The 23,247-nt window shown below is 43.6% G+C and overlaps 3 protein-coding genes across 3 annotated transcripts; all 3 read left to right on the top strand.

Moving 5' to 3' along the window:
* Window positions 1-406: 406 nt before the first annotated feature.
* On the top strand, window positions 407-2,557 carry LOC306939310 (uncharacterized protein). Its single transcript, XM_079523900.1, has 4 exons — window positions 407-493; window positions 758-988; window positions 1,079-1,314; window positions 2,310-2,557. The coding sequence occupies exons 1-3, from the start codon at window positions 410-412 to the stop codon at window positions 1,214-1,216; spliced, it is 453 nt and encodes a 150-aa protein (XP_079380026.1). The 5' UTR covers window positions 407-409; the 3' UTR covers window positions 1,217-1,314; window positions 2,310-2,557.
* A 5,750-nt stretch (window positions 2,558-8,307) lies between these two features.
* LOC306939178 (galectin-3-binding protein B-like) lies at window positions 8,308-16,509 on the top strand. Its single transcript, XM_079523707.1, has 8 exons — window positions 8,308-8,331; window positions 9,402-9,505; window positions 10,834-11,025; window positions 12,693-12,824; window positions 13,731-14,004; window positions 14,992-16,223; window positions 16,305-16,326; window positions 16,379-16,509. Exons 2-6 carry the CDS (start codon window positions 9,424-9,426, stop codon window positions 16,019-16,021), a joined length of 1,710 nt encoding a protein of 569 aa, XP_079379833.1. The 5' UTR covers window positions 8,308-8,331; window positions 9,402-9,423; the 3' UTR covers window positions 16,022-16,223; window positions 16,305-16,326; window positions 16,379-16,509.
* Window positions 16,510-19,842: 3,333 nt separating this feature from the next.
* Window positions 19,843-22,330, top strand: nkx6.1 (NK6 homeobox 1). Its single transcript, XM_079523891.1, has 3 exons — window positions 19,843-20,469; window positions 20,782-20,954; window positions 21,963-22,330. The coding sequence occupies exons 1-3, from the start codon at window positions 19,860-19,862 to the stop codon at window positions 22,266-22,268; spliced, it is 1,089 nt and encodes a 362-aa protein (XP_079380017.1). The 5' UTR covers window positions 19,843-19,859; the 3' UTR covers window positions 22,269-22,330.
* Window positions 22,331-23,247: the final 917 nt, after the last annotated feature.

Here is a 23,247-nt window from a genome sequence, read left to right as displayed (position 1 = left end):
GGACTGTCTTCAGGACTGGTGGAGACAGAGCTCGACCCAGACGTGCCCCGTCTGTAAGGAACTGTTTAAAATGCGTCAACCACCCCGCAATCTGGCACTGAGAAACCTCTCTGACAACCTGCGGCAGGAGAAAAGTGAGAGAGCTTCCACAGGAGCAGGAGGTGAGGATCTCTGCAGTCTTCACAGTGAGAGATTCAAGCTTTTCTGTGTGGATGATCAGCAGCCTATCTGTGTGGTTTGTAGAGATTCAAAACAACATAAGACACACGACTGTGAGCCTCTCAGTGAAGCTGCACAGGGTCAGAAGGTGAGCGGTATTCATTTGAATAAATAGACCTTTTCATATTTGTTTCTTCAACCAATCCAATTAATGCAAGTTTACAATATGTCATTGCAGACTAAACTCAGAATGTCACAGATGCAATTAAGAACCAAAGAGGCAACCTTTAGAAGGGTAAAAGGTGAATGCGATAAAATCGCAAGTCACATCAAGGTAAGTCAGAGTAACAAAGTGAAGCCTAGCTGATCTAGCTCAGTAAGTCTGAACTCGAACTGAACTAGTTTATGGTTAACTTTTGTGGGAACTTCTGAACTCTACTGTCTCTAGCTCCACCCCTCTTTCCTTTCACTCTATTCATATAAGCTTCACATTCAGAAAACATTTCATGCATCCAATTATATTGTTTGAAGGAATGGTCTTTAAGTATTGAATAATGTATTTCACATGGTGATATTGTCTTCATCTCAATGGTTTCAGCTCCAGGCCCAGCAGACAGAGAAGAGAATCAAAAAGGACTTTCAGAAAATGTACCGGTTCCTGCGAGCAGAGGAAGCCTCTAAGATCGATGCACTGCGGACGGACGAGAGACAGAAGAATCAGAAGATAAAGATCCAGATCGACAATCTGAACTCGGAGATCTCTTCCATCTCAAACACCCTCAAAATCATAGAAGAGCAGCTGATAGCTGGAGATGCCATTTTAATGCTTGTAAACACTTGTGTTTTATGAAGCTGACATTGGAATTCAAAATCACCCAATACGATTGTTCTATTTGTAACCTTGTTTTCTCCTTCACAGAATGTCAAGACGACCATTAAGAGGTACTGTAAGACACGTCTCTGTTCTCCTTGCTGCTCTCAGAACTTCTCCAGTTCTGTGTTTAATAGTAATTATGAATATCCATTCCAGAGCTCAGGACCAGGCCATGTTGCCTGATCCGCAAATTCCAACAGGAACCTTGATCGACGAGGCCAAACACCTGGGAAATGTCCAATTCCAGGTGTGGAACAAGATGAAGGGGATCATCCAATACAGTAAGCACTCACACATTCCAGGATTTTCACAGGCAGATTTGTCTCAAGAAGCCTCTTATTTGTAAAAAAAAACAATCAATCATCATGCATCATCTCATACTGACCAAACAGAATGCCCGGTCCCACAAATTTACATCATATTTGGCGGACATTTGACCTAAGTTCTGCTTTCGTTGTCGATGGCAAATATGAGACGTGTGAGGACAAAATGTTCCCTTCATTGTCAATGGCATTTAATGTTTGTGTTGCGGACATTTTGTGGCTGGGTGTGTGTGTATGTCGGTGTACTACGCCGGGCAATGAGGGACCACTGACCACTGCTGTGTTTCAAACCTACGACAGCAGCAGAGAGCTTTATAGGACTCAGAGCAGCAGACGTACCAGCAGTGGTGAGCGTGGTGCGCTCTGGTTGCGCACAAGTAAAGTTCAATGTGCAAGTTGGCAGCTCGACAGAGTGCATTTCTAGTTGTACTATTGTTTTTGAGAGGCACTATCACCTCCTTTGTACCACATAAATGATTTGATTGGCTGAGCACGGAATGTGATGTATGATGATGTACGATGATAAGAGCGCCCCTCACTTCACACAAGTGTGCTTTTTGAGTGGCGCTAGCCCCTCCTACAGTATATACAGCTTTTGTCCCCACACGGCTCAATATTTGCCATTGACAATGAAAGGAGAAATGAGGTCAAATGTCCGCCAAATATAATTGTGGCAACACAAAGCGCCCCTCACTTCACACAAGTGTACTTTTTGAGTGGTGTAAACCACTCCTACAACTGGCTTTGTTATAGTTTACGTGTCTGTCTGTCTGTCTGTCTGTTCGTACCAAAAAATGAGCATGGTTGCTATGGTCACCCAGTTCACACGGGTGTGATTTCATTACGTCAGACATTACGTCAGACCACAGCTGATCAGTCTATATAAGACCTTACACCACTCAGTTCACACGGGTGTGATTTTTATTAAATTAACAATTAATATCTCCATGCAGGTCCTGTCATTCTAGACCCTAACACTGCCTACACACGTGTTACTATATCAGAGGATTTATCAAGTGCGAAACGGAGTGATAGAGATCAGCAGGTCCCAAACAACCCAGAGAGGAGGATGAATGATTACCATTGGAATGTCCGTGGATCCGAATGGATTTCCTCAGGGACACACAGATGGGAGGTAGAGGTGAATGGGGACTGGGGTGCAGGTGTGACGACAGCAACTGGTGATTTGTGGGGTATTTACATGTATGGTTTTCATGACCTCTGTGAAAGAAATCCTACTAACCCTACTATATAGAAGTGATAGCTAAACAGCCTCACATGATCCAAAAAATCATGGTTCTGCTAGATTATGACCAAGGAAAGCTGTCCTTTTATGATCTTAAAGGGAAAACACACTTTCAACACACCATCAAACAGTCTTTCACTGAACCTGTCCTCCCATGTTTTGGAGCTAACGTGAAAATCCTGTCAGTTGAGTTTTAAATTCAGTTTTGTGTTTGTTTTTCCTCTCAATACTAGATTTGATATGATAATGAACAAATTTGTATAACCTTCTCTGTATCAGGAAACAACATGAATGTGTTGATAAAATATGTCTCTTTTCTCTCTGGTGTTGATTTCACAGTGCATTAAACCTTTTGACTTTGTTAGCTCTCAATATCAATTGTATGTTATGTTTTATTTTTGATAATGCTTTCTGGTTTAATGTTGTCATCATTTTTATGTCAAAATGGTTTGATATGCATTGTACATTATACGTGGTGAAATTACTATTATTGTTGTTTTTAATTATTATTTTTTTGTCTCAGTGCCACAGGACGCCTTTGGATGCCTCCCCCTGGTGGCGGAGAGTGCCAATGGCGCCTTTCTTTTTTTTTTAAATCCATATTTTGAAAATTGCTCTAATCTGCATGTCAGGTGATGACATTACATGCACAATAGAATTAAAATGTCTTTATTTTATTTATAATGGGCTTCGGTGGCAACGAGGGCCAAAACTGGTGTTCACCAGGTGGCACTGAATGAGTTTTTAAAGGTCTATTCATACAGCAGTTTTAGGTGATAAGGTGACCCGCAAAAACTACACCATTGTGTCACGCCACTGTGGTAACGGTAAGCAACTCACCGCTCACCCAAACACTGTACATCTATCTCTCTGTTTTTAGTAACCAGTGGTCTCCTTATCTAGCCTGGCTAATAAGCCAGACCGAATCAGCCGAAAAAATGCCTGTGTGATTTGAGTCTGGCTTATTAGCCAGGCTACTCCTTATCACCTAAAAGTGAGAGTATGAATACCGTAGGCCTTTGCATAACGTATGTCGTATTGAATGAAACCTTTGCTAGTAATTCAGGCTTTTGCTTGAAATTAAGATGTAATGGCACTTCACAAATTGAGCAAAGTTTCATGATGAATCCAATAAAGGAACTTTTTTAAGTCAGTTGAATAAATCAAAAGGAAATGTGTAATTTATTATTATTTAAACAGATTTTCCTTTTTAACCCTTAAACCCTCCACAATGCCTGACCACTGACCAGTGAGCCAAACCAACCAATATCTATAGATATACCAATATCTATATCCCATAGATATTTCAAAAAGTATTTATTTAAAGACCTTTTAAGCGTCGTACGAAGCCAACTCGAGTCGTGACAAATCATGACAACACACACAATATTTTGGACCAAACAAATAATTACATAGAATAAAAACAACAAAAAAAGTGTTGTAACCTGCCGTTTTTTTCTACTTTCTAATTCTTTGTTTGTTTGTTGTCATGATTTGTCACGACAAGAGTTGGCTTTGTCCGCGGCGTAAAATACTTTCTGAAATGTCTATGAGGAAAATGAACGGAGAATCATTTCCTGGGCCCTGGTAGGGGGCGGGACTGGGCCCTGGTAGGGGGCGGGACTGGGCCCTGGTAGGGGGCGGGACTGCGACGCTCTATACTGAGGACGTGAGGAGTATGTTGCCTTTTATGATCAGCGTGGTCCTATAATTAAGTAAGGGAGTAGATGGGAGTAGTGGAGGGGCTTATTGTCTGTGTCAGCCGAGAACACAGGAGTTTATACCCGTTACGATGCGTTAGAACCCTGTGAGATGGATTGCTGAGGTGGTGCGCCACACATCAGCTCCCAGTATATACCTCACGACTTTCTGCCCCCGAGCCATATGCTATGGATATACGCTGAGTTGCCGGTGCCCGGGGTCAAACCCATGACCTTTTGGTTTGAAGGCGAGAGCTGAGCTACCCGGACACACTTGGTGCCGTACCAAGTCCTATAGAGAGATATAAAGAGAGACAGCACAGCAAGTTCCCACTAGAATGCCATACATGCACTGAACTATAAACTGCACCCACAAACAACACACACGGGTAAGGCTTCATGTCTTTGCAGGAGAAAATATGGAACTAGAAAAAGTGCCCTTCTGGGCACAGGTCTCCACCAGGAGGATAGGAGTGTGTGTGTGTGTGTGTGTGATGTTTGGCAAAATGTTTAGGAGCAATATAAACGTGTGTGTGTGTGTGTGTGTGTGTGTGTGTGTGTGTGTGTGTCGCGGCTTGGCCTGTTGTAGCACCATGAGGCTGATTTTAAAACGGTCAAGTGGCATTTCTTCCAAAGCCTAGTGGTAATATGCATGCACAGTTTCACCACAATCGGACGCTGCGTTGAGTAGTTGTGGCGATTTGTACAAAACGGGTACAAAGCGGGCTACTCCTGAAAAGGTTAGAAGCCAATCGTAGCCAATGAGGGTGGATTATGAGAAATTAAACAAACCCGTCTTGATCACATGACTATGGAGAGCATGTGTACCGATTTGCGTGAAATTTGGATAAAATCTGAAGGAGTAAAATTAGAAAATGTGTTTTACATATGTCGGCCTCCTGGTGGCGCTATAAAGAGCAGATGTGAAAAATTCCAGGCAAAGGTTTTTCCTTGGCCTCTAGGGAGTTGGCATACTCAAGTTATCCACAGATCCGTGCAGTTAGAGGTAAAACACTTTTCGGCCAGTTATAGCGCCACCATGAGGCTGAGTTGAAAATGTTCATGTGGCATTTCTTCATCGGCCTAGTGGGAATGTGCGTGCACAATTTCACGGAAATCACACGATGTGTTCATGATTTGCAGCATTTTGTTTGAAACTGAGCACTCCTGCAAACTTTGGAAGCCAATCTTAGCCAATCAGGATGGAGTCTGAGAAATCTGAAAGACCAGTTTCATTGAATGGCTCTAGAGAGACTGTGTACCAATTTGCGTGATGTTTGGACAAAATATGTAGGTGTAATGTCCAAAAACTTGTTTTGCACAAAGCGGCCTCCTGGTGGCGCTATAACAGGCCGTTCTGGAAATTTTGGGGCAGAGGTTCATCGTTGGCATCCAGGGAGTGTGTGTGCAAAAGTTGGCATTGACCGGGTTAACGGTGCCGGAGATTAGCTGTTCACAGACGGACACACGGACACACGGACGGACGGACGGAGTGCAAAACATACTCTCTCCCCATGCCTTCGGCCTGGTGGAGACAATAATGCCATGACATGATTTATATTTTAACTTGTGTGTCAATTAAATTAAATTGTGAGTGAATTTTCATGGGGGAGTCGAGTGACGGGTACCTACTAAATATAGGGTCCGAACAAGGGGGCAGGCAGACTTTCCAACGTTGAAGCTCTGGGTCCTAGTGGTAGGAGGAGGGACTACAGGCGGACCCGTGGATTCATGACCGGGAAACCCCGTGCAGCTGGGCTTTAACGTTGAGCGCTCGGTTGCCCTACGTCACTCAGGACCTCAAAGTTGAGGTCCTGGGAGGGACTTCCGGCAGTCTTCCGGGTGCTTCAAAACGCCACTGAGCAACTTCCACTGACATGAATAGCTGGGGGGGCGGAGCTTCGCGCCAGTTCAGTCTCTATTATATATATACTCTATGGGTCCGAACTGTATAATCACATTGGTTCATTGAAGAGCTCCAATACATATTGAAACAGATATTTGAGTACCACAGACGAAAAACAGTCTAAGTCCAAATTTCATTCTGACCCCTCCACGAAAAGGCCTCGTTGTCCTGAACCCTTATTTATCATTTATACATTATGGATAAATAGTGTGGACTTAGACTGTTTTTCGTCTGTGGCATTAAAGAATAATTATCTAAAGCACAGTATAGAGGGTATGCGGCGTGCGCATGCTTAAAGTGAATGGCCCATCGAGTGGAAAATCGAGTGGCAAAGCAACAGGCAAAGTGAGTTTAACATCGTTTAACGTTGTTTAATGCAATCAGATAGGACTTTTATGTTTGGATGTATGGGCTGTCAAGGCTAGAAAGTTTTTTGCCACTCAGTATGCATTCCTGCATAACTTCCGGGTTTGATGATGATGTCACGCGCATACCCTCTATAGCTTCACCCAGTTGCAAGAATACAGAAACATTTGAACTTTATTCTTTATTGGGATCCCCATTAGCTTCCACAAAGTGGTCGCTAGTCTTCCTGGGGTCCACAAACTATGAAATACTCGTGGCTGGTACCTTCATAGAATAACCTATAAGCAATGGCATAATATCTTTACTTTCAACAAATTACAGGTGGTGGCAAAAGTGAACGGTTTACAGTTTATTAAAAAAATATATAAATAAGCTGTGTCTTATAGTGGTTCTCAAACTTGTTCGTGTCAAAGTCGACTTTCCAGATTTCCTGATCCTGATCCTGATGATCCAGTAACGGTTGAGAACAGAACCACTGCTCTCTAGTCTAGAACATGGAGACAGGAATAAACAACAAGTGAAAGTGTCTGTTGACGGATGTGTGGCTTTGACTGAGGCCCGTGGAGAACACTGATATGAGGACACAATGTGTGTGTGCGTGTGTGTGTGTGTGTGTGTGTGTGTGTGTGTGTGTGTGTGTGTGTGTGTGTGTGTGTGTGTGTGTGTGTGTGACCTTAGGCCGATTATGAGACAATGGACCCAACAGTTACAGTGTACTCTCTGCCAGGGGCCCTGGCAGAGAGTACACTGTAACTGTTGTACATGGTATTATACGTTAAAGGTGCAAATATTGTCAGTGCAATGTCAGGTTCAAAGCATAATAGTCCACAAAAAGGGTTCGAACTGGCAACCTTGCGGTTGCCATCCGTACATGGATGGCATGGAACCATTTGTTAAATTAACATTGATTTTACAATATAAATTTGGGGTCTCAGAGATAGAAATGCTATTAAATGGGGGTCCCGTAGCCTAATGCATGTCAAACCTGGGGGGTCCTTGAAATTAAACGGGTTGAAAATCACTGCTAGAGACATACGAATCTTCTCTTATGGGGGGTCCCTGGCATATATTTACAAATGGGGGTCCGCGGGGCTGATTAGTGTCAATTTGGGGGTCCTTAATTGACATGAAAAGGTCTGGGAACCACTGCTCTAAAGTACAATAAGCGTGTATTAAGTCCACAGTGACAGTAGGATGGTGGTGGTGTTGTTGTTGAAGGTTTGGGAGGAAAGACTGATTCCCAAGTGTCACGTTGGACACTTCACAAAGTTCACAGGACAGGAAACATCTGTGTACTGTACTGTACTGTACCTCGTGCACCAGAAACAACACTAAAGGGATAGTTCACCACACAAAGATATATACTTTTTTATTTTTCTATCAATTACTCGCCCCATAATAAAGCCTCGAAGTCAGACATTTCTTTTTCTTTTTCTCGTCGCATTTCTCATGAAATATTCTGTATTTAATTAACTGATCTATTTGTATTTGTTTTGGAGTTTATGGATTATTTTTATATAGTTTTACCTTGGCCCTTCTTTACTTCAATGAATTCAATATTGGAATATTATCAGGAATGTCATGTGACACAAAATAAAAGATCTCTATGAATTCAAGGCTACTTGGGGTGAGTAATTCATAGAGAAAAAAAAAGTTTTGCAGTGAACTATCCCTTTAATTTGTGTGGTTTATAAGGAGGCTGCATCACCTTCACAGAAGGATTTCTATCTGAACTGGAACTTAAAGGGAAGGTTGAGGTATGTGATTATTGTCAACATACATTACATTTGAATGAAGTTAGTGATCTTTGGGACAAAGTCTCTAAGCTAAACTTGAGGTATATACTACATTATTATACTTTGTTTATTGTTGAGTGAAACGCTCACATTTTAGGAACGCTATTGTTCATTGTGAATGCCAGGAAACAGACTTTCTTTATGTATATTCCTGTTTTGTGCGTTATTCCAAATCAGTGCACTTTTAACGCTATACAAGCCGCTACTTGAAACAATAGCCGATCTACAAGCTCACAAGGCGTCTCGAGGAATATGTTATTACTGCTTCCACCACTAGTTAGCAGATCTACAAGCTCATAGGTCTGCTATTTTTAAAAATTCGTGAAAATGTGGCCCAAATGTTTGAATATATATCTTTTTTGGGCGTCCTCCTTGACATGAAAATGTTTGAGAACGTTTTTCAGAAAACTGTCCAGATTTAGAAGGCATTTGTAGAATCGTCCTCAGGTCTAAATGGGTTAAGTTAGTAACGACGGGTGTAAGAAGTCATTTGTATCATATTAAGTATCAATATCACAACGTAGAAATTGTCCGTTTCAAGTAAAAGTTCGATGTTCAAATTGACTTTCGGCATGCACTTCCTCTTCTTTTGAAAATAGCAGATCTAACGCGTTGCATGATCCTATCACGACGTGTTGTGAGCTCGTGATCTACAAGCTTGTAGAATAGATCATCTATTCTCAAATAGCCTTAAGTATACTGTATTACGGTAGAAGTGGTTATATGTTTGGAAATAATAATGAAAATCCACTAAGTAACTAGAAACTAAAATGTTCAAATAATTGTAATGCATTTACAATATTTGACTCATAAAATGTAATGGAGTAGAATAAAGTATTGCAATTTGGAAATACTCCAGTGAAGTAAAACTGCAACAAAACAAAAGCCTATTTAAGCAGAATAATTGAGTAAATAGTACATAGTTACTTTCCAACACGGTTAGTATAACTTCACCAGACTTCCCACCACAGAAGTTAGTAAGATAAGAATACACAGTTACAGTAATGTAGTCATTTCCTCGTGTTTTCCAGGCGTAACCTCAGAGGCGGCGAAATGTCAAGAGTGTGTTTCTTCATTTCCTCTGTCCTTCTTTTGGTCAACATCTCTCTTGGTCAAGATCTCAACACCACTCATGGTGGGTAGGATGTTATTCAACCCATTCTGGGCGGGAACCCCTTTTGGTGTTTTAAGCACTATGTCATACTTTAGCTATGGAAAAATAGCAGATCTACAAGCTCATAGCGCGGCACCGAGTGCCGCGCTATGAGCTTGTAGATCTTTACTTAACCCTATTTTTGAGTTTTTAACTCAAATCTTTGCTTCTGGGGGTCCCTGGAACAACATATTTCCAGATGGGGGATTGGGGGTCCTGTTTGAGAACCACTGACAGAGACATTTGTAGAATCGTCTCGTCTAAATGGTTTAATAAACAGAATGCTAGGTTCATGGTTTACCTGGTATCCTGTAGGTCCAATGTTTACCTGGTATCCTGTAGGTCCAATGTTTACCTGGTATCCTGTAGGTCCAATGCTAGGTTCATGGTTTACCTGGTATCCTGTAGGTCCAATGCTAGGTTCATGGTTTACCTGGTATCCTGTAGGTCCAATGTACATGTTATTAATAAACAGAATGCTAGGTTCATGGTTTACCTGGTATCCTGTAGGTCCAATGCTAGGTTCATGGTTTACCTGGTATCCTGTAGGTCCAATGCTAGGTTCATGGTTTACCTGGTATCCTGTAGGTCCAATGTACATGTTATTAATAAACAGAATGCTAGGTTCATGGTTTACCTGGTATCCTGTAGGTCCAATGCTAGGTTCATGGTTTACCTGGTATCCTGTAGGTCCAATGCTAGGTTCATGGTTTACCCGGTATCCTGTAGGTCCAATGCTAGGTTCATGGTTTACCTGGTATCCTGTAGGTCCAATGCTAGGTTCATGGTTTACCTGGTATCCTGTAGGTCCAATGCTAGGTTCATGGTTTACCTGGTATCCTGTAGGTCCAATGCTAGGTTCATGGTTTACCCGGTATCCTGTAGGTCCAATGTACATGTTATTAATAAACAGAATGCTAGGTTCATGGTTTACCTGGTATCCTGTAGGTCCAATGTACATGGTATTTTGATAGTACATCGTTTAGACTTTAGACTGATATAGGTTACCTGGTATCCTGTAGGTCCAATGTACATGTTATTTTGATAGTACATCGTTTAGACTTTAGACTGATATAGGTTACCTGGTAACCCTAGTTTGAATGTACAGATTGTTATTTTGATAGTATATTCTTTTGAGTTTACCTGCGGATCCTAGTTTCTTGAGGCAGTCTACAGTGTCTCTGTGCATTCTACGTATGTACTGTAATGTACTTGAGTACATACAGCACTGAAGTAAATGTACTTGGGTACCACGTACTGTCCAACACTGCTTGTTTGGGTGGTTGTGTTTGTACGTACGCCTCTTCCAGGCTTCCAGGACAGACACATGAGGCTGGCCGGGGGTCCGTCTCCTAACGAGGGCCGCGTGGAGGTCTATCACGACGGCCAGTGGGGGACAGTGTGTGATGACGAATGGGACATTTACGACGCACACGTCGTCTGTCAATATCTCAACTTCTCTGAGGCCACGTCCGCTCTTGACGGAGCAACGTACGGTGAAGGTATATTCTTTTTTTTAAAACTAAATGTGTCTTCTGTTGAGATAGTAAGTGTATGGTTTGATTGATTGATTGATTGATTGATTGATTGAACATTTTTTTAACAGTTTGTAGAATGGGTACATTTCAAAGAAAGTACAGGCCAATACAAAATCTGCTACGAGGATAAAATAAAACCAGAAAAGGCACTTAAGACTTGTTTACATCAGGGTCCTCCATTTTCAATTCATCAAGACATTTAAAGACATACATATAAATATGCACATCTATGCAAAATAGGTTACGGTACACATCCATTCTGTTTTCCATCTGTTGAGGAAGCTGTGTATGGTGAAGGTAGGCCTACATTCACTATGTTTTCACTCAACGTGTCTGATGTTGAGAGAGCAGCTAGGCAAGGGTGCCCAAAAGGTAGATCTACCAGTAGATCACACAGGCTGTGCAGATACTGTAGACCACATGACATGCCCCTAAAAAGACACATCATTTAAATATAACAAGTGTTTTTGGCATCTGTCACTTGAATTAAGGTAACTTGATTGCTTGACATAAAAAAAGTGCATTTCAGCTCAAACCCACAACGCAATACTTTGTTTTCAAGGGTCGTTGTGCACAGACGGCATGCAGTAGCATTATAAAGTTATATATAAAAAAAAACTCTTACCAGTTCCATTTCCTCGTGAGCTTGCAGATCTGCCATTTTCATATTGTTTGCCTCTTTCATATTATGAGACAATTAGGCCAATGTTTGACCAGTTTAGTATATTTTGTTGACTACTGTTGATGCAGTAAACTTAAGGTCCCTTTCCTGTCTTTCTTTTTGAGCTATTAATAAAACGGTGTTAAATGTACCGGTTAAGTGAAAGTAGCAATACCACAAAGTAGAAATACATACATACTCATACTCCCATACATACTGTACTGAAAAAAAGTACCTCAAAACTGTACTCAAAGTACAGTACAGTACTTAGCAATTTAGTTACTTTCCAGCAGTATTTAATGGTACTACTACTACTACAGTAGAAGGCAGCATTGTTTGTTAAAATGTGGTCTGGTGGAGACCCCCAGTGGTCCTTGAGGGGGTTCCAAGGGGTTCCCCTTTAGCCAAATGCTTAAATATACCATCAAAATCTGTCCCACAACTTTAACCCTATTTACATTGGCCATTTGATAATAGCAGATTTACAATCTCACTCATGTTGTGAGCTTCTATAGTTCTGCTATTTCCCCAAAACATTTTGAATATGGATTTGGTTTTTTTTATGTCCACGGATACCCCGTCCAGGACAGGCTTCAAACGCAATACAATATTATTATTATTATTATTATTATTATTATTATTTATTTTTTAAAGATTTGTTTTAGGCTTGTCTGCCTTTATTGATAGATACAAATGAATAATGACAGGAAAGAGGGAGAGAGAGAAGGGGAGAGACACGCAGCAAAGGTCGTCATGAACGGGACTCGAACATGCAACGCGCTGTCAGGCCAGAGCCTATCATGTGGCACGCGCCTGGACCACTAGGCGCCCCATAGACATATTAATGTAGGGGTCATATTGTACAGGACAAGGTTTGAGAATCACCACAACAGTATAATGATGCATGGTTGATTTTTTTCATGGAAACAATTAACTCTCATTGGACGACGATGTTCCCTCCCTGGCTAAGGTACTGGTCCCATCTGGTTGGATGATGTTAAATGCCGTGGCGACGAGAGCGACCTATCCCTGTGTGAGTCTGCCGGCTGGGGGAACGGCAACTGTGGTCATGGAGAGGATGCTGGAGTGATCTGCAAGCCAGGTCAGATACATGTCTCATGTGAACATATCATCATCATATCATATCATCATACTATAATTCAGTCAATGTCTGTCTGAATGTGTGTGTGTGTCTGTCAGAAACACCGCCGTATCTCCTCACCGCCTGCACCAATCGCTCCCACTTTTCACACAGGCATTGACCATAATAATATGGAGGTCTTAACGAAGCCCTTTTTCCAATTTAACAAATTATATAAATTAATAATGAATTTATTAGTGAATAAAAAATGCAAAAACGCACCCAGGGCGCAGTACCCCCTGCGGCCACAAGGGGGGACAATATCTCACAACGGGTAAGGGCTAGTATATCTGTATATATATGTCTCTGGAACATATAAACCAGTGGTTCTCAACCTTTTTCATATAATATGAATTATACCAAGGCCCATGATTTACTCGCCATTCGAGACACAGACCACTATTCGATGAGATTTAGCCTCTCAGACCCAAGACTTAGAATATGTGTTGTTGTCGTTGGATAAGATGTTGTCCACAACGAGAGACAACTGGCAAACATTGATCAAAATAAAAATATATTCTTCTACGGTACTTCAGTTCTCGAATTGTGTCGACTTTTAACAATATTTTAACTCTTGAGAGCGTAAAATGAAACCCAAATGGATCGGCTATTGTGTGTAAAAACAGTCGTTATGACCGCATCAACGGCCACCAAAATACATTTTAGTCGACTAAATCAACTGTAGATTTAGTCGACTAAAATCTTATGACATTTTGTCGACTAAAACTAGACACTAAACACTAAAACATTCCAGGTGACTAAAATGTTACTAAAACTAAAAGGAAACTATTCAAAAGACTACGACTAAAACTAAAATAGAAATCTGCTGCCAAAAACAACACTGTCTTCACATCTGTGACTCTCTAGTGTCAGATCCATGGAGTAACAGCTCATTGGAGAACCCCACAACACACCACGCGGTGAACCACGGCACCGCGCTGCCCGAACTCCTGGGGGCGCTGTTTGACAGCGGCCACGACTGCGACCTCCAGATCGCCGTGCGAGTGGACGGCGACAAGGCGGACAGCATCTGTGTCCATCGGCTGATTCTGAGCCTGGACTCTGTCCTGAACGGCTCCCTGGCCGACCTCCACATCGACGTCACGTCTAACTGCAGCCACTACGTCGCCAGCTTTGTCAGGTAATACAGAAACAGGCACGTGCAGAGAGTGTTAGAGGGCCCTTTTGGACAAAAACATGGCGGAAATAGCAGATCTACAAGCTCTCAACGCGTCGCAACGCGTCTGTGACGCGTTGAGAGCTTGTAGATCAGCTATTTTCGGGGCGCAACCAGGGACGGATTAACCCCCACGAGGCCCCTGGGCCGGTAATCTTTGCAGGGCCCCCATAGCACGCATGCGTGCGACATTTTTATGTTTGTCAGTGTTTTTATCACCTTTTTTACCTACATTTAACAAAATAAATGGCCAATGAAGGGCCCCAGGAGCCCATTTCAGGGTGTCAAACCTAGTACCCGACGGCCCCACTGGCCCAATGGCTAATTTGTCCCTGGGCGCAACCCAAGCGCTCTTTAGCTATAGTGGAGATGCAGTGTGTAACGACATGGATTTTCAAAACAAATTTGTACAAGTTCAGGTAGACTTCGGAGAAAAAAAAGCAATTCTCCTGATTCCTGAATGCTGCCTTTCAGGCATGGCATGGAAAGGAGAGGAGGGCATTTGCATTTCTTTCACCATCAGTAAATGATGCATTCGTGGTCTGGAGAGGGCAGTTGTTTTACAGACGGGTAAAAGGGCGGGGGCTGAAGCCCCCTTTGATGTCTATGTGTGCACGTCCCTGGTACAGAAAGGCCATTCTCAACCCGATTGATTCCGTTTCGGTCAATCGCTGAATTCATCGTTATTTTATTTCTGAATAATGGCCGCTGCTGATCTCAATCACGGGCCGCTGTCTAATCAATCATTGGTCAATGGGGAGCAGGTCATTGAGAAATTAACCTTTTCAGGGTATCAAAGACGCATGATTCGAATTTTCCTTTCCGGCGAACCGCCAGTGGATTCTATATTGGTTCACCGATCTTTGCTCTCAATAATCACCTGCTCCCTATTGGTCATCCCTTGCTTGCTGTACATAAACCATAGCTGACTGTATATACTGTACGTTGCAGGTACCTGTACACCAGGCAGATCAACATCACCTCGTCGTCTCTCCAGTGCATCCACGGCATGGCGTCCGACTGGGGCCTCAAACAGCTTCAGGAGGAAACGGGGAAGCTCTACTCCTGGGTCCTTCCTCAAGACCCCACCTTCCAGACGCAGCTCTCCCTGTACGAGTACTCGGTGCGCGTGGCCAACGAGGCCATGCAGCGAGCCTGCCTCCGCTACCTGGCGTGGAACTTCGAGGCGCTCGTCCTCTCCCCGGCCTGGACCAGCAGCGTTCCCCTGGGAACCGTCGAGGCCCTGCTGTCCCGCTCGGACCTCGTGGTGCCCAGCGAGTCCTACGTCCTCGACGCCGTGGAGAGCTGGGAGGCCGCCCGCGGCGGCGCGAGCGCCACCGAGGACCGTTTCGACCTTTTGAAACACGTCCGCTTCCCTATGATCCCCGCCGAAGACCTGTACAGGCTCCAGAGTCCTCGCTACCAGGCGGGACGGCTGCTGGGGTTTCAGTTCAGCGCCCTGCGCTTTGGGGAACTGCTTGGTGAGCTCGTAGCCCAGCGGAAAGCGTGCACGACGCCCAGAATCTACACCGGCAAGCCATGGAGCTTCACCTTCGACTCCGAGGAAGCCCAGGACTACAGGAGGCGGAAGTTCTTCTTTCGGAATGAAACGCGCCACGACACGCTCGACGGCTCTTTCAGCACGCCCGTGTACGGAGACGTGAGCTGGTCCACGGAGTTGGCCTTTCAAAACAAGGACTGCACGCGCCGCGAACTCTGCGTGTCAGCGAAACTCGTGCAAAGCGACGATTGTAAACAGACGGAAGTCGCAAAGCGGTTCGTCTTCGAGAACAAGCTGGTGCTGAGTTGCGCGGGGCGCTATGTGTTCCATGTTGAGGATTTCAACAGCAGAGGTAAGGCTGTCGTCCCAGACATCTGGTGGTCTGCTTATCCATGCAACTCCAGATCACACGTCCACCAGGTGGTGGTTCGGCCCAAGTACATCATAGCACTCAACGGCACTGAGGAGCAGCAAGAATGAGGTCATTTAAAATGACCGTTCAGTTGGCTATTATAGGCTACACTAGCAACTGAACCAACTATGGAGACATTTTCCTTGCAATTGCTACATTTAAAATATATATTTCAAGCCTCTTTTATTAAACAATATTATTTTTCAGACCTTTTCAAAATAAATCTGTAATTACAGATACTAGAAAAAGTGCTCCTCAGAGCACAGCTAGGTTTCCGCCAACGGGCACAGCTACAGCTAGGTCTCCGCCAACGCCAGGTAGGGTATTGTGTTCTCCTCAGAGCACAGCTAGGTCTCCGCCAACGCCAGGTAGGGTATTGTGTTCTCCTCAGAGCACAGCTAGGTCTCTGCCAACGCCAGGTATAGGTTATTGTGCGCTATAGCAATGTTCGGAATTCAGTCATTATAGAGGTGAGTGGAATCACTGCATTTTGCCTGCAAACTTTAGATGCCAAACAGCCAATCAGGATGGAATATGAAAAGATCGGGCTGTGGGCCAGGGGGGTTGAGGGGGGGGGGGGGTCGGTGTGCCGAAGAGGAGGGGGTGAGGCCGGGGTGGCTCGGGTTGAAAAAACTATAATAACTATAATAATGAATACATTTTTTAAAAGACAGCGGGTGGGCGGCCGATGGGCCAACCGTTACCCACCGACGGCCGGGAATTGCCACCCCAGCCCCCGGTGACGCGTTTAGCCCCAGCGGTCAGTCGGGGGCTGGGGGTGCATTTCGTCTCCCTTAGTATATGGGGGGGGGGCTCAAAGCCCGACGTGGCCAGGGCCTCCCGCGCTGGAGAAACAGGCGGCCCCGTTCTTTTTTCTCACTTGTATACTATCGTTTCTTATACTTGTACTGTAACAATTATACTGTTTAAGTGTTGCGGCGGTGTGGCGGTGGCTCAGCGGTTGGATGGCAACCGCAAGGTTGCCAGTTCGAACCCGGGCTCCCCCAGAGTTAGTGTTGAAGTGTCCTTGAGCAAGACACTGAACCCCTAATTGCTCCTGATGTGCTGGTTGGTGCCTTGCATGGTTTCCGCCGCCATCGGTGTATGATTGTGTGTGAATGGGTTAATGTAATGCACAATCTATGTAAAGCGCCTTGGATAAAGGCGCTATATAAATGCACCATTTACCATTTAAATATAGTTTATAGTATATCGTTTTATATTAGTTTACTGTTCACTATGGAGACTACATTGTTAGGTTTTGATGGTTATTGTGACGTTGCATTTACCATTACGTACTTTTGGGCTCAATGTGACCAATAATCTGACCATACACTGCAGCTCCTGGCTCTAATCAGCTGTTGTATTCTTTATCAATATAATGCATGCATATACTGAATAAAAATGGTCTGGTAGAACATGCTTTACTGATTTGTGTTTGTTATAAATCAATGTACACTATAGTATATCGTGTCTGTCGGGTGGAAACCTCATTCTGAAAAAAAAATGGTACTTTTCAGGAATCAAATTCAAAAATATCAAAAGCAGCAGATCTACAGAAAACTATGTCCAGTTTGACTTGGGAAAGGGCATTTTTCACAATTTGTAATTAAGTGTTTTAGCCGAGACGAGAAAGAACCAATTAATGATATATTCCTTTACAGGAAAAACTCACATAAATGAACCATCTAGTCAGAGACATTTTGAAGTTATTGATAGGCTAGCCTAACTGTAACTGTTCCACTTCCAGGACTGATTGTATGTTGAATTCTGGCCTACATTTGACACTCAAAACGGAAGACTGAGCTACATGTAGTTTCAAAGCTTGTCCACAAGATGGTGCTGCTTCATTACAATACTTGAGCGATCAAATCAAACCGTCATTCCCTCCTCACTGCTCCACATCCAGACGATCACTAAGGTCCGACCACGTAGCCGGTAGACCTACTCCCGGTACGGTGGTACCGGTAGCCTACCTGAACTTGTGTGTCTGTCTGTCTGTCTATCTGTCTGTCTGTCTGTCTGTCTGTCTGTCTGACCGACCGACCGACCAGTGGTTCTCAGCTATGTGGAGAAGTGACAATTGAATATAAAACAAGTAATAATAAAAAAAAAGGAGCAAGACAAAAATGAAATGAAAAAAATACCATTGCTGCATCCAAGCCATATGCACTATAAAAACTGGTGAAACATTGGACGATCTACTGATCTATTTTCACAATATTTATCTATATGCACTACGAGTCAAACAACATGCTTCATATAGTCCGGCAGTCGAGGTGGACGGGTGGGAAATTTAGTAGGCCTATATAGTATTTTGTATTGGCCTAAAATATTGTCTATATACATATATTCATGAATCCACTTGCTGACCGGCTGTTGGTATTTATGGGGGTTTCTTGACCCTATCATTAACATCCTATGGCAGACAAAAATGTCAAACTTTCCTTTTGCTTTAAGTACCATGTGACATGTCAAACTACGGGTTTTTCCATGATTCTGAATCCATTCCAAGCATTAGTTTTGCACAAAATACACTCCTTGCAGCAGCCATATAGCCACTTGCCCAAATGTGCCCAAAATGTGCTGACCTCATCGTGTGCTGACCTCATCACATGTGTCATGACGTGTATAAGGACACTTTAAACAAAAGAAGCCTGTCGGCTGCCCTACCAGGCCTCTTGGAGCATATACTCCTCTGGACCAGGGCTAGAGCCATATAGGGGCATACCAGGTTAGTCACCCACATCATGTCACGGGCTGGATTTATGTATTTATAGTAATCCATTAACTCATGAAGGCTTGCTTATATTAGGCTGTCTTGTTATAGTTAGTTATAGTTATTGTTAGTATAGTATAGACTATAGACTGTATAATAACACCTGTGGCCATGAAGGACTGATATTGTGTAGCGGTATATAATATAGTTTATATGAACGAATAATTCAGCCAATTAACGCGCGCGCACGCACGCGCACACACACACACACACACACACACACACACACACACACACACACACACACACACACACACACACACACACACACACACACACACACACACACACACACACACACACACACACACACACACACACACACACACACACACACACACACACACAGAGAGAGAAAGAGAGAGACTGTCCGATATATAGACTATAAGAAACTTGTGCAAATGCAACAACTGTGATGGTGTGTGTGTGCGTGTGCGCGCGTGCGTGCGAGCCAATGAGGATACGCTCCTAAAACGCCCTGGACACGGCCTCTCTACACGACGTCACTGTTCGAGCTCAGCCAATCCCCTTGCCGCGCACAGCCCCGGTGTCTGCCAGCCTGATGCGCTGTCCTCTCAAAGTTTGGACTTTTGACGCAACAGACAGAGGAAACAGATGGGCTTTTATTATCTCAAAGACTGCCTTGAAACGACACCAAAAAAAAGTATATATTTTTTTATTTTTTTATCCTCCTTCGATTTCATGCAAAACTCTTTGAAGGTGAGCTTGAAGAAGGGACGGAATGAATGCACATCCTATCCGCAAGTTTAATAGCCCGGCATTTAATATGTCTGAATTAAAGGACTTTTACAGGCGGTTTTACCTCATTTAATGTGAGTGGACATTGAGGTATAGACTTTTGATTTGATAGTGAGCCTATCGTTTTTCTGTTGGAGCACTTTTTCCCTTTCTCCGTATAGCCTATAAACCGTATAGCCTACCAGATGCAGCAGAGTTGGGGGCGATTTTCGGACACCTGAAGAAGAAGAAAAAAATAAGTTTTTGTCCGAGTTGAATCCACTTTTAACTTTAACCCAGAGACGAGCTGAACCGGCCCCGAGGAACCAAGTCAACATCTCCAGCAGCTCTCTCCAGTCCGTGGACGACCCACCCGGTGGTTCGTGGTTATGTTAGCCGTTGGCCAGATGGACGGGTCCCGCCAGAGCGCCTTCCTCCTCAGCACCCCTCCGCTGGCCGCGCTGCACAGCATGGCCGAGATGAAGAGCCAGCTCTACGGCCCGTCCTACCCGCTCTCCTCCTCCGCCGGGCCGGCCTCGTCATCCCCCGCCACGTCTCCCAACCCGGGCGGCATCGCGGCGTCCTGCTCCCCGGGGATGAAAACGTCCACAGGAGGAGGAGGACACCACCACCACCACCATCACATGTCCCCGTCCTCGGGTCTCGGGTCCCCGTCACAGTGCGCGGCCGCCACCCCTCACGGAATAAACGACATCCTCAGCCGGCCTTGCATACTGTCCGCCGCCGGGGTCGCCTGCAGCACCGTGGCTGCGGCCGCCGCCGCCTGCTCGTCGTCGGCGGGGATGCTGTCCGGACTGCCCCGCTTCAGCAGCCTGAGCCCGCCGCCTCCCCACGGACTGTACTTCAGCCCCAGCGGGGCCGTGGCGGTGGCCCGCTACCCCAAGCCCCTCGCCGACCTGCCGGGCAGGACGCCTATCTTCTGGCCCGGCGTCATGCAGAGTCCGCACTGGAGGGACGCCAGGTTCGCCTGCTCGCCCCGTAAGTGTTGTCGTCGTCATGATGGAGCAGGTTGTCAACGACAAGGCATTGGATTGAAAACTAAATAATTATATAGGCTTACATTTATAAAATATATAGGAATATTTAAATGACACATTTTTAAACAAATAAAAACGAATAGCAGTCGCAATACATTTGAAATATAGCCTACTAAAAAGGAATTATTATTAATTTAGCCTATGCAAAAGAATTAAAAAGGTTTCCGATCGATTTTGAAAAATATAAAAAATGCCATGTGTCTTCTTAATTTTCTATTATAATTGTATTTTCATTTTTTCCCGCCGCATGCAGATCAGAACGGAATATTACTGGATAAAGACGGGAAGAGAAAACACACGCGGCCCACGTTCTCCGGGCAGCAGATCTTTGCTCTGGAAAAGACTTTTGAACAGACTAAATATCTGGCCGGGCCGGAGAGAGCGCGCCTGGCCTACTCCCTGGGCATGACGGAGAGCCAAGTGAAGGTACAAGAACAGGGCTTCACTTCACCACCACCTCCATCATCACTATCCACCTGTGTGTCTTAATGTCGTTCCCACGGACAAACAACTCACTGACAACCATTCTAAACGGATTATATGCTTGAGACAGTAGTAGCATTTATATTAGTACTATTATATTATTTTGAGAATGAATTATGATCAATTATACTTTACTGGGAGAAATGTTAATAAATAACCTAAATCATCAATATACCTTTTCATTTGTAGGCTATTTTCAAGCGGGCTTATTTTTGTCTGAGTGTTCGGTTTGGTTCAAACTCAAATTTCAAAGCGCCTATATAACTCTGAAAATATAAAAGGAAATATACAATAGCCTATATATACACACCTGTCATTAAACTACAATTAATCTCTGCACTGACATTATTTATAGCCTTATATTACCGACACTAAATTGGACACGTGTCCTTTATTCTTGGAGTCTCATAGATAGAATATGATGTGAATATTTTTGCCCCGAAAAAAATCATTGTATACTTTATATATAGGCCTAGCCTGCCTATGAACCCATTGAGTCTATTTTACACTGCAGTCATAATTAATGTAAGAAAACACATTTAATTTTAGACTATAATAATAATAGGCCTATTACTTTAATATGTATAGGCCTCTGTCTGGTGGATAAACCTCATAAGTCCAAAAACGGTTACTTTTTTCGGGATTCAAAGTAAGAACATAATTATAGCAAAAGCGACACGTTTTGAGCTTGTAGATCTATGCTACTTTTTTGCTACTTTGTGTGACATTGTGTTATGATTAAGTACATACAAATAGGGCATATACTACACGAGAGGGGGGGAATAAAGTTAAAATATAGAGACAAGAGGTGTTTCTGCCCCGACGACTTAGTCGTCGGGGCAGAAACACCTCTCGTCTCCATATTTTAACTTTGTTTAGGCCTATATGTTGTCGTTGGGCGACCGCAGTCATAATCGTTAATTCAATCTTTCCACTTCCATCCAATCCAAGGTGTGGTTCCAGAACCGGCGGACCAAGTGGAGGAAGCGGCACGCCGCGGAGATGGCCTCGGCCAAGAAGAAGCAGGACTCGGAGACCGAGAGGCTCAAAGGCACGTCGGACGACAACGACATGATGGAAGACGACGACGAATATAACAAACCGCTGGACCCCAACTCCGACGACGAGAAGATCACACAGCTGCTGAAAAAACACAAACCCATAAACGGCAACAGCAACAACAACAGCATGAGCATCAACAACATCATCAACAACAACGCTCTGCTTATTCACACGTCAGAAAACGACAGCTCCTAATGATTAATTATTATTATAGGCTATTATAAGAAGAAGAGACTCAACGGAACAATACAAAACTATGTCCGCACTGAACTTTGGTTAGGTGTACGTTTTATAGAATATAAGAGGATGCATTCTTGTCTCTTTTCATCCCAAATTGACACGGTTTTTTTGCACGATGGATGGACGGACGGACGGACGGGAGGGATTGATGGACTAGTCAAGACAGACTCACGGAGGGGAAAAAGGAATTATTATGAGATTTGTGACCAAAACATGACGGAGATGAAAAGATGATGATGATGATGATGGACTCTCTCTCACTGCGATTTGTTTCAACAAGAGGACTGGACGATGGTACTTTACTTGTAAATATAGGAAAAAAACGTGAGTTGTATGTTATCCATACTTCTGTGAATAATTTATATAGTGTTTGAGTGAGTGAACAGAACAACACATCACGATCTGACACACAATTATACAAACATTGTTTATGTCGTTATATTATTATTAATTATTATTTTGTTTGCTTTCTCCAACTATAGTGGTTTTTAGCCCAGTGGTTCTCAAAGTGGGGTCCGAGGACCCCCAGGGGGTCGTGCTCGTGCTGCAGCAAAATGAATTACGATCAGTTGCACTTCATGGAAGCTTATTATACATTTTTATATAGGCCTACTTTCGGCTAATAAGCTCAGAACACAATGCAGTGAATTGTGAGCCGTTTGTAGATCGGGCTGTTTAAAAACAGAAAACATCTTTTGACATTTTCTTTGAACACAAATATTTTCTTCCGGACCGGTTGCAGTCCATGTCATGACACTTATATGTCATTTGATTCGCAAATTGAGAATATATTTGAAAACCACTGGTTTAAGCCTGCCAATGCATTGATATATAGTGTGCCACAAATAGCCTATAATTGTCATTATAATACGGCCAAATGCATTTAATAAGGGTGGAAAATATGCCCTCCAAAATTAGGCTATACTGAGCAAGC

Source organism: Electrona antarctica, assembly GCF_951216825.1.
Source record: "Electrona antarctica genome assembly, chromosome: 16".
Taxonomy (NCBI): domain Eukaryota; kingdom Metazoa; phylum Chordata; class Actinopteri; order Myctophiformes; family Myctophidae; genus Electrona; species Electrona antarctica.
Note: the sequence above shows the minus strand (reverse complement) of the source record. Positions and strands in the feature narration are given on the sequence as shown.

Coding starts and splice junctions, on each gene's coding strand:
- nkx6.1 (XM_079523891.1), top strand. CDS start 19,860: ATGTTAGCCGTTGGCCAGATGGACGGGTCCCGCCAGAGCGCCTTCCTC. Junction 20,470..20,781: donor CAGGTTCGCCTGCTCGCCCC/GTAAGTGTTGTC, acceptor CGCCGCATGCAG/ATCAGAACGGAATATTACTG. Junction 20,955..21,962: donor TGACGGAGAGCCAAGTGAAG/GTACAAGAACAG, acceptor ATCCAATCCAAG/GTGTGGTTCCAGAACCGGCG.
- LOC306939310 (XM_079523900.1), top strand. CDS start 410: ATGTCACAGATGCAATTAAGAACCAAAGAGGCAACCTTTAGAAGGGTA. Junction 494..757: donor AAATCGCAAGTCACATCAAG/GTAAGTCAGAGT, acceptor CAATGGTTTCAG/CTCCAGGCCCAGCAGACAGA. Junction 989..1,078: donor GAGATGCCATTTTAATGCTT/GTAAACACTTGT, acceptor TCTCCTTCACAG/AATGTCAAGACGACCATTAA.
- LOC306939178 (XM_079523707.1), top strand. CDS start 9,424: ATGTCAAGAGTGTGTTTCTTCATTTCCTCTGTCCTTCTTTTGGTCAAC. Junction 9,506..10,833: donor AGATCTCAACACCACTCATG/GTGGGTAGGATG, acceptor CGCCTCTTCCAG/GCTTCCAGGACAGACACATG. Junction 14,005..14,991: donor TACGTCGCCAGCTTTGTCAG/GTAATACAGAAA, acceptor TGTACGTTGCAG/GTACCTGTACACCAGGCAGA.